At 40.0% G+C, this 10,909-nt stretch overlaps 1 protein-coding gene across 1 annotated transcript in view; it reads left to right on the top strand.

The window, feature by feature from the left end:
* Usp31 (ubiquitin specific peptidase 31) overlaps nt 1-10,909 on the top strand; it is a 66,819-nt gene that overhangs the window by 30,817 nt on the left and 25,093 nt on the right. Inside the window, exons 2-6 of the mRNA XM_015491166.2 lie at nt 3,351-3,488; nt 4,640-4,728; nt 4,814-4,906; nt 5,708-5,843; nt 8,246-8,390. Of these exons, the coding sequence (XP_015346652.1) occupies nt 4,661-4,728; nt 4,814-4,906; nt 5,708-5,843; nt 8,246-8,390 (442 nt within the window). The 5' untranslated portion in view covers nt 3,351-3,488; nt 4,640-4,660. The remainder of the gene's footprint in view (nt 1-3,350; nt 3,489-4,639; nt 4,729-4,813; nt 4,907-5,707; nt 5,844-8,245; nt 8,391-10,909) is intronic.

Below are 10,909 nucleotides of genomic sequence, written 5' to 3'. Positions count from 1 at the left end.
CCCCCCCCCCCAAAAAAAAAAATAGGTGTCCTCTGGATTCTACCCTCTGGATTCTGCCCTCTGGATTCTGCCCTCTGGCTTGGTCTCTCAGGATTCTGTCTGGGCACTCTCAGCCACACTCATGATTTCAGCTTCCACCATCTGTTGACTCCAGAATCCTTGTCCTTGGTGCAGACTCTTTTGCTGAGCCCTAGATCTGTGTCATTCAGTTGTCTACCAGAACATTTTCTGGAGGTCTGCAGAACTTCAAATAGAGTAGATTTGACAGATAACACATCACCTTCTGTCTCAGACTTCATCCTTCTTTGTTTTGTCTTGATGTAGTTCACCACCAGTTGTCCATCATCCAGCGGAGACACTGGGATCACATTAAGGCCTGCTTCCTTACCCTCCACTTTCACTGTGTCACACAGAAATTCTGTTGATTTTTAAAAAAAAATCATCTTTTATTTTTTTTATTTTTGTGGTAGTGGGATTGAACCCACTGGGCGCTCTATCCCCAAGCTACATCACCAGCTATATTCATCTATTTATTTATTTTTATTTTGAGAAAAGATCTCACTAAATTGTCAAGACTGGCTTTGAACTTGTGGTCATCCTGCCTCAGCATCTGAGTTGCTAGGATTCCAGGCATTTGCTGGGGTTCCAGGAATGTGTTTGTGCACCGGACTCCTGAATTCTATTGATTCTACTGCTTAAATTCTGAACTCTCAAATCTGCATTCACATTTTGGTCTCACTGCTAAGCCTGGATCTTTGTTGTTTCTTGTCTGATCATTTTACTGTTTCCTAATTACTCTCCTATTGTGTAGATCCCCCCCCCTTTTCTCCCTGCTTCCTAATATAACACCCACAGCTACAATTGGAGTGCTTACTATGTCTCAAATTTTACATGTAAAACATTTTGCATACATTCCCATCTCACAACCACAGGGAATAATTATAATCCTTGTACACTGGCCTCACAAATAGCAAGTGGGGGAACAGTTTCTTGGTCAGCTTTTTTGTCACTGTGACCAAAAGACTTGACAAAAACAATTAGAGGAGGAAAAGTTTATTTGGGGGCTTTCAGTTTCAGTCTCAGTCCATGGACGGCTGGCTCCATTCCTTGAGGCTTGAGATGAGGCAGAACTCATGATGGAAGGGCGTGGCAGAGGAGAGAGGCTCAGGACATCCCGTCAGGAAGCCTAGAGCTAGCTCCACTCAACAAGGAAGGACACCCCTGTGACCCCCCTCCTCCAGCCACACCTTACCAGCCTGCAGTCACCACTCAGTTAAGCTCTTTTGGGGATTAATTCACTAATTGGGTAAAGGCTCTCATAAGCGAATCCTTTCACCTCTAACCCTTCTTACATGAGCCTTTGGGGGCACCTCACATCTAAGACATAACGAGCAGGGACTTAGGTCGGCGGTGTGCTGCAGAACCCCATAGCTCACTCACAGCCTCTGCGTGGTCTTCGAACCCCCCCCCACCCAGCCGGCCTCTACCTTACTTTTTCATTGCCTCCTACTCTGCCTGAGTGGACCTAGAATTTTGGTCCTTTGGAACTTCTTGGTCTTCCTTAAAGGTGTCATACTTTCTTATACCTTTGTGTGTTGGGACATGTTGCTTCCTCTGCCTTGAGATCCTGCCTTTATCCTTCAAGGCCCAGCTTAAGTGACATTTCCTTTTGGAATGTCATCACTGTCCTGTTCCTTAGTTTGCTCCTGTTTTGTTCCCATGACACCCAGTATGCACAACTGCTATCTTTATATTTATATATATATATATATAATCATATTTAAGTAAAAATTTAAATTTTAGGATAGTTTTAAAGTTAAAGGAACATTGGCAAAGGTGGCATAAAGAGTACCCGGAAAGTCCACACACCCCGTGTCCTTGTTGTTAATGGCCTGTGTCATTGTAGTGCAACTAGAAAACGAATATTGGCATGTTGCTCTTGACTAAATTTCATACTTCGGTGGGATTTTACCAGTTGTTCCCTTGGCCCAAGACCCCATGTGTGCGAGCACACTGCATTTGGTTGTAGTGTCTCTAGTTTCTTCTCATCTGTGACAATTTTTCAGATTTGCCTTTTCCTTAATGACCCTGGTAGTTTTGAGAAGCACCAGTTAATTTTATTTTCATATATCCCTCAATTTGGGTTTTGTCTGATTTTTATTTAATTTTTTTATGATTAGATGAGGCTGTGGGTTTCTGGAAAGAAGCCACAGGAGTGAAGTGCTCTCCCATTACATCATATCAAGGGCGCACGCAGCAGCAGGACCTGCCACTAATGATGCCGACCTTTCGCAGGGCTAGCTGGGTCCTGACTGTCAGCTTCCTTCCTACCCCTCTTTCCATACTCAAGTCTTTGGAGGCAAGTTGCAGTTACAGCCGACCCCTAGTAGGGGGTGGTAAACTCCACCTGTGGAGGAGAGATTATCAACATAAATTAATTGCAGTTCCTTTGTTAGGAGGAATTATTTATTCATTTAATTATATCAGTATAGATTCATTTATGTTATGCTTTGGATTATAATCACTGTTATTTATTTTGTTGCTCAAATTGTTCCAACTTTGGCCATTGGGGGCTCTTTGGGTTGGTTCCTGCATCCCTGTAACATGCCCATCTCAGCCCTAGAAGCAACCGTTTCTCCAAGAAACCCTAGTGTTTTTTTTTTTTTTAAATTAGAGAATGACATTGGGAGGCAGTCTAGGTGCTGGTTGTACAGGTGTTGTGAGGGCATAGCTGCTCCTGTGCCTTTCCAGTGACAGAGCTAGGAAGTACACACGGAGACCCATCCAAGTGTAGAGCATGAGTTCACGCAGCACCTCTGACTGTGTTGCCCCCTCCTCGCTGCACCAGCACATGCACGTCATGCTGTACTTTAAGCTTTGACTTTGTCCTGTCTCCCTCACCAGGCTGTAGGTACTTGGCCATCTGTGTTGAATGAGTGATGAATCTTGAAAATGTAATATCTTACAAAAAAGTTTATTTAGCATTTTAGAAAAGTCAATTTAAATACATCTTACTCTAAAGTTTGAAACAAAAAAGTAATATCTGTAAACATTGGCTATTCTAAACCCTGATGAATGTCAGCATAGTTTTGGCATGCTGTTTCAGTTGTTTTCTTTAAATGTATTCTAAAAGTAGAATTGCTGGTTAAGGTGCATTTTAAAGTTCTTGGTTATATTTCTGGGATGAGGTTTTTACATTTAAGCATCTTGATTTTACAGTACTGCCCTTCTGGGATGTAATCTTCAGCATCTTTGGGCTCTTGCATTCCTCTTTTGAAATTATGATAAATAGTTTTCTCTTTAAAGCCAGGAGCTTACACCTGTTCATGCTGATTTATTTCCTTGTGTAGAGTATTGTGTCAAAGAACGCGCTGCAGTATCGGGGGAATTCCCAGCATGATGCCCAGGAGTTTCTGCTGTGGCTTTTGGATCGAGTTCATGAAGACCTCAATCATGCTGTAAAGCAGAGTGGCCAGCCTCCTCTGAAGGTGAGGACCTGCGCTCTCCCTGCTTCAGTTGGGGAGCAGTGCAACCTTTTCTCCCCAACCTCCACTGAGGACTTGTTGCATTTAGTTAATAAAATGAAATTGACTAAACGCTGGGTGAGTATAAAATTAAGTGGATCCTTTCATGAATATTCCATCTTATTTGCTACTGTGTGGCAGTGTAAGGCACAAGAGACGTGGTCTCTGCTCACATCCTTGTTTAATGAGAGTGGAAACATTTGCTCTCCAATAAAACTTACTCGGCATCATTAGGACGAACACACAATCCAAAAGGAAATGTATGGAAGCTGTTGGAATTGGCTTTGAGCATAGGAACTGAACCTCCAGAATGGTCTTACTAGAAACATGCCGGTTGTACTCCTTTTTTTATACACGTAGCCTTAATATGATAGGTATTATGATGTATATAATGGAAACAGTTTAAGACTAAAAAGATACTTTCCAAACCAAAGCAACTTTTAAAAGTTTTTGCTAATTTTGCTCTGTTTTAAATTTCAAATTTCTAGTTTTGGTAGGTTATTAAATTATTCTGATCAAGATCCCTTTGTGCCTACACACTCTAGGCTGTCATATGACTTTATGCATGTTGCTGACTCTCCCACCAAATTGAGACCTCCTCAAGGTCACTGTGTCTTATTTACATTTTTGTCCTGAGGTTCTGTACAGTGCTCTGCATGTGGTAGTAAATGCTCAATAGCTAGTCCTTAGGTGGAGGGACATGAAAAGTAGAATGTGATTAGGCTTCAGAATGAATAGCCCAGCTAATAGCTGCACTAGAATTTAGGCATGTGGAGAACTGTCCTTTCAAAGTGTTTGAGCTTTTTTTCTTGGAAGAGGTTGCGGGGTTGGGGTGCTTTGAGAGTTGGAGGGAGATTGGAGCATCCTGGGGAAGAAGAGCTGCCCCATCCCTGAATGGGCTGGAGGTGGAAAAACCTGGTCTGTCTGAGGAGATGGGTCCATGTGACTTACACACTGTTTGCTATGCTTTGGTTCCTTTAGCAGGTGCCTGTCACTGAAGTATCTGGACATGATATGTAGCTTATAAAAGAAATTAAGGCAATTATGACTTTTTAGATTAATCTTCAATAAAAAATTGGTACTTCTAGTCTATGAATTGTATTTTTCTTTTTTAGCCTCCATCAGAGACTGATGGCATGCCCGAGGGACCATCTTTTCCTGTGTGTAGCACTTTTGTACAAGAACTTTTTCAAGCCCAGTACAGGTATGAACAAAGCAAATGTTCCCTCATATTTTGACATAGTTCAAGGTGATCTTAATGTGAATATCTTACGTTTTTGTTTTCAAAGATCTTCTTTGACATGTCCTCATTGTCAGAAACAGAGCAACACTTTTGATCCTTTCCTCTGCATTTCTTTGCCAATTCCTCTACCCCATACAAGGTAAGAATAGATTTGTAAAATTAAGACTGTACACTCTGATAGTATACCTTTTCCTCTGTAAACTACTATTACATCTTTTACTTATTTAGGCGAGTAGTAAATTTAATGATAATTTTAATACATGCTTTATTAATTCCTTAAAGAAATAAGTACCTGTCTAAGTTTGCAGGTGAGCCTCAGGTTCAGCTTGTCATTCGCAGACAGTATGGGGAAGGAGGAGGAATGTTGATTGACTTCTAAATTCTCTGGAGACTTTGCATTGTCCTTGTAATTAGGACAGTGTTCCTCAAAACTTCCAGGAGTTAGGTTGTTTCAAAGGAAATACAAAAGACAGAATCAAGCCTTGTTCAGTTTTGTTTTATGAATATTGCCTTTTCCAAATTGCCAATATTGCCTTCTCTCTCTCTCTTTTTAAGGTACTGGGGATTGAACCCAGGGACGCTTAACCACTGAGCCACATTCTCAGCCCTTTTTTAATACTTTATTTAGAGACAAGGTCTTGCTGAATTGCTTAGGGCCTCACTAAGTTGCTGAGGCTAGCTTTGAACATGCAGTCCTCCTGTCTCAGCCTCCGAAGCTGCTGGGATTGCAGGCATGTGCCACTGCTCCTGGCTCTCCAAAGATCTCTTGATTGTTGTTTTGATAGTTCTACTTAGGTCCAAGTGAACTTTTTAAATTCGGTTTCTAAAAAGAAGTAGGGATTGCTTCAGTTTTTGGGTAGATTTCAGATCAGGTCTATTTTATTTCTATTTTTAGTTAAAATAAGTGACTAATGAGAAGATCTGACTTTGATCTGTACAGGCCTCTCTATGTCACTGTAGTGTATCAAGGGAAATGTTCTCACTGCATGAGGATTGGTGTGGCTGTGCCTCTGTCTGGGACTGTTGCCAGACTTCGGGAAGCAGTGTCTGTGGAAACAAAGATCCCCACTGATCAGGTAATAATGCTGCCAAGACCCACTGCATGTGAGCCACAAAGGTGCTGATTCTGTTTCTCTGAATTTTTTTATAATTCTTTGCCAAATATGGTCACTTAGATATTTAAAACCAGTTACATGTAGTCTGAGGGGAAAAAGAAATCAAGATCCATAAGAATAAAATGTATAGAAAACTTTTCATCCTTCATTGAATCACACACACACACACACACACACACATATGTGTATGTATATGTATATTTGTGTGTTTGTATATTTGAAAGGAAAGGCTTATATTTTACATCAAGACCTTCTTGTAGCTTTGTTCATATAGTATAATTACTTAATCCCTCCTAAATTCTTACGGTTGTGTATGTGAACAATAGAAGAACATTACTGTGATGTTTGATAATCAAATAGGCTTAGAGAACTCTAGAACACCTCTTCCCATTATGGTGATGAGAATGGACATCTTGCTAGTATCATGTCCTGCTCACAGTACATACTCAGTGTGTTTCACCCCACCCCCACCCCCGCCAAATCCTGGTGTTGAACCCCGGGCCTCCTGCATGCTGGACAAAGTGCTTTACCAATGAGCTACTCCTTCAACCCTATTTTGTATTCTTATTATAACTGGACCAGAGTCTCTTACTTGTTGAAATAAGGGAAAGTTGTGATTCTGTTTTTGGGGGAGTGGATCTTTGATAAGTAGTTAAAGTTTAAATGACCTAAAATGTTTTGGCCTCTTTGTGACTTGACATGTTTTTACATACAGTTTTTATTCAGTTCACTTATTATTTCATTTGGAAAAACATCCCTTATTTAAGATTTGACTTCATAGCTAAACAACTTTTCCCTAGATAGCTTCTGGAAGCCACTATGTAATTACTTGAACAATAAAGGTGTTTTGTAGTCTGGCCTCATGTGGCCTTGGTTGGGAAGTTACTACAGTAAAACAAACACAACCAGCAGTGTGGCCCCAATATAGCAAATCTCTCATATTTTCATAGGCCTCGCACTGGCACATTGATAAAATGTTCATATTCTTCCTTACTCTGAAGAGCTCATTGATTCTTTTTTCCCCTCCAGGATGAGGGAAAGACGGAGAGGGAGGGAGAGAGACTTTGGTGGAGTCCAGAGAAAATCTGGTTGCATCTTTAAAGCTTCAGTGCTGTCTGGCTCTTTGTGCATGTGGTTCAAATTGGTGAAATAATTACAGTTTGCGTTGACCTCGGCTTGCTGGGGAGAGGGAATTATATTTGCGTGTTCACCAGCAGAAAAACAGCATGGCCAAGAATTCATTAGAAGGAAACCCGCCAGGAACATTTTCCCTGGGCTATTTGTAGAATAGGTCACCAGCTCCTTTCACTTCATAGACTGAAGAACGTTAATGCTGATGGGGGACCTTAGGGGTGCAGTGCAACCTCCCCCCTGCCCCATTTGAAGGAGGCCAAGAGAAACCATGTGATTTCTGCAAAGTCACAGGGCTGGTTGGTGGCAGGCTGGGACAGGAACCTTCTCTTGCCCAACCCAGTGCTTTTTTACCAGACAATGATGCTGAGCCTGTAACGAGGCACTAAATGTCTTCATTGTTTTCCCCTTATCTTTTGTTTTTCTGTTTCACTGTAAAATACTTAACCATTTCAGAAGTACAACTTAGAAAGTGGAAGTATCCCAATACTAAATATTTTCCTGTACTGTACTAACTTTAGTACTGTTACATAGTGTTCATTCAGATTTTTTATGTGCATACGCTACATTATTTTATAAAAACATTGTTTATACATAACTTTTTTTTAACCTTACTTTTTTCCTTGTTAGTGCAAATATACTTTTTTTTAACCTTACTTCTCGTTAGTGCAAATATATGTGCTCATTCTTTTTTAAATAGCTTTATAATTCTAGTAGAACTATAATATATTTCATTAGTGACTGTTATTGGACATTTGAGTTGATTTCATTTCCCCCCGGATGTCCGTGATTATTTGACATTTTCAATCTGAAAAGGGGGAAATTTAATGATGAGGGAGCAGATGCTACAGTCAGTTGTGAACTCTGTTCTTGGCATGAGACGGAATAGTTGTGCATCCTTAGGTGGGTTTCTCAGCCTCTCTTTCCTCTGTAAAACCAGAGGGTTAGACGTAGAGTCTCTTGGTTCTCTTTTGCACCAAAACCTAAAGGGTTAATTCTGGGTTAATGCCATAGATTTCTGAAACAGTGTACATTGTTACACAATCATAGGTGATATTGTGCTTCTAAGATTCTCTCACTGAAAGCAACAATGAGGGCCTGCGGAATATTTCAGAGCCTTTTTAGAGCGCTGCCAAGTCTTGATGGTCCAGAGAAGTTCATGGTGGAATTAGAAGATCATTTTGTATTGAATTTCCAGCTATCCAACTATTTTTATTTTCCCCACATTTCAGATTGTGTTGACAGAAATGTACTATGATGGGTTCCACCGTTCCTTTTGTGATACAGACGACCTGGAGACAGTCCATGAGAGTGACTGCATTTTTGCCTTTGAGACTCCAGAAATATTTCGGCCTGAAGGAATTCTCAGTCAAAGAGGTAAAGGAGCACCTGTTTCCATGCCGTTACCTGAGCTCTCAGGCTTGACAACTGTCTCCCCTTTCAGATATAATATCATGATATAAATATTTTTTAATTGTGAGAAAGTGCACACAATGCTGTCCACTCAGATTTTCTTTATCTTTTGCCTGACAGTTGTTTTTCTTGCTTTCAGTCAAATCCCTATTTCTCTGCCAATAATCTTTCTGAACCCCAGACCTTATTCCTCTTCATTGAACATCTGACTCGTCAACTGCCTGTTGCACAAAGTTTTCCACACTCCTCTACGGTGCCCTGCCTCACCAGCTTTCTCTCCCCACTGGTGCAGATTTACTTTAAGCTACTTGTAGTCTCTAATTGTCTATGCATGAGTGTTTTAATATTTCTGTTCTATTTAAAGGCTATGTTATGCACCTTTTAAAAATTTGTTTTCTTAACTTACTCAGAGAACACAGATGCACCATGTTACATACCTTTTTAAGATTTGTCTTCATACTTATTCAGAAATCACTTCTTGTGTTACCACCAGACCTAATGTTGTTCTGTATCTCATTGCAACAGGAATTTGTGTTCCTCAGTGATACATAAGAGTATTAATAAGTAGTGGTTCTGAATATTAGGTGGTAAGCTCTTTTCACTGCCAGCTTAGTATTTAATTTTGTCTGGCCCACTGATGTTTCTCTCTCCCTCTCTCTCTTTTTATTTATATATATATATATATATATATATATATATATATATTTATTTATTTATTTTTTAGTTTTAGTGGGACACAATACCTTTATTTATTTCTTTATTTTTATGTGGTGCTGAGGATTGAACCCAGTGCCTTACACATGCCAGATGAGTGCACTACCACTGAGCCACAACCCTAGCCCCTGCTTATTTTATTTTCAGGTACTCTGTTATTTCAGTTTTCATTCTTCTTTGACCCAGGAATTTTCTTTTCTTCCAGTTGTTGCATTTTCATTCATATGCTTTCGTTTACTTAAATTATTTTCTAATTTTATTACATTACAGTAAAAACACCCAGTCATCACCTGTTCAGAAAGCCTTCTGAAAGTTCTGTCCTCTGACCCCAAGGCTGGCTAACTCCCGCTTTTCTGTGCTCCATTGCTTCTGCTATCTCTTAAGCTAGCGTGTGTGTGGAAATGATCTGTTTTCTCCTCTCTTTCCCATCATCTCTTTCCCAGTATGATGAATTATAAGAATTCTTACAAATTCTTATAATTCAACCCCAAAACTACAATGTGACTTACGAGAGTTGTGACCACTCTTTGCTTCATTTTTTAATGCACAGCAATTCCTAATATGTAGCAAAAGCCCAGCTAATGATTGTTCAACTGAACATTTTCCCAAATTCCCTTTCTCATCCCCAGTTGTTTAGGATTAACACTATGTGTCTATTCTGAAGTGAATTTGGTAAGTCCAAATTTATCACGTGTGTTTTGGCTTCTGATCTAAAGACCTTATGAATGTTTGGCCCAGCACATGTGAGGCATCCGCTTTCTTCACTCTGCTTAGGAGGGGGCTGTGGCTGAGAGCAGTGAACTAACTGGCCCCAGGTCACATGGCTGTAGGAGATGGGTCCATAATTTGAACACCCAGTTTGATTTCTGTTTAGTTGAGTGGCATTCCCTTATCTCATTAGGGTTCTGACTGCTTCTAGTGACCTAAGTCTTCCCGCCCTGACCTCTGCCAAGAACCTGGGAAAGGAGGTCATTCATTGTTTCAAATTCAGATTTATAATATCTTTTATTCTCATACCAAAGTTCACGATGGTTATGAAGTGAAATCAACTCTTGTTCCTTTTGGGATTTCTTTATGGTGTCATCACCTGTTCAGAAAGCAATGGGAGCACAGAAAAGTGGGAGTTAGCCCGCCTTGGGGTCAGGGGACAGAACTTTCAGAAGCCTAAAAAGTTTTCTTCCCTCTAATAGCTTGATAAAGATTCAACTTTTCTTTATTTCTAGTGTCTGTGATTTTTTTTGTCATCCTGTTATTTTGGTATTAATTATGTAGTCATAATTTCAAATTGCTATCATGCTAATATATCTTCAACAGCATCTTGTATTGCTGGATATTTAAGTTACTATCAGAATTCTGCTATGAATAATTTTGTGCAGCCATTTGAATTTTATTCTTCTGATGGTAGTGCTATTATTTATGATGGTGGTGGGAGGGGCTTCTTTCTTTATCATTTTACTAGACTCTATACTTCCAACGGATTAAAGAAATGAACTGATATTTAGTCAGTATTTATTGACCTGCTGCAGGGCCTTGTGCTGGATAGCTCTAATTGACAGGGAGGTCTGCTTTAGGACCTTGTGGAGACTAGTACTGTGTCTGCCATATATCTATTTTTGTTAACTTTAATGTGAGTTGATTCAGTCCAGTTGATTTTGTTAAAGTTGGCATGTTCTTATCATTATGAGAATCTTGTTTCTTGTAATAATCAGGAACGACTTTGGGTCTTGTTTCTTGTACTAATCAGGGATGATAAACTGCGGTTGGGCTGG

This window comes from Marmota marmota, unplaced genomic scaffold (assembly GCF_001458135.2).
Source record: "Marmota marmota marmota unplaced genomic scaffold, marMar, whole genome shotgun sequence".
In the NCBI taxonomy this organism is placed as follows: domain Eukaryota; kingdom Metazoa; phylum Chordata; class Mammalia; order Rodentia; family Sciuridae; genus Marmota; species Marmota marmota.
Note: the sequence above shows the minus strand (reverse complement) of the source record. Positions and strands in the feature narration are given on the sequence as shown.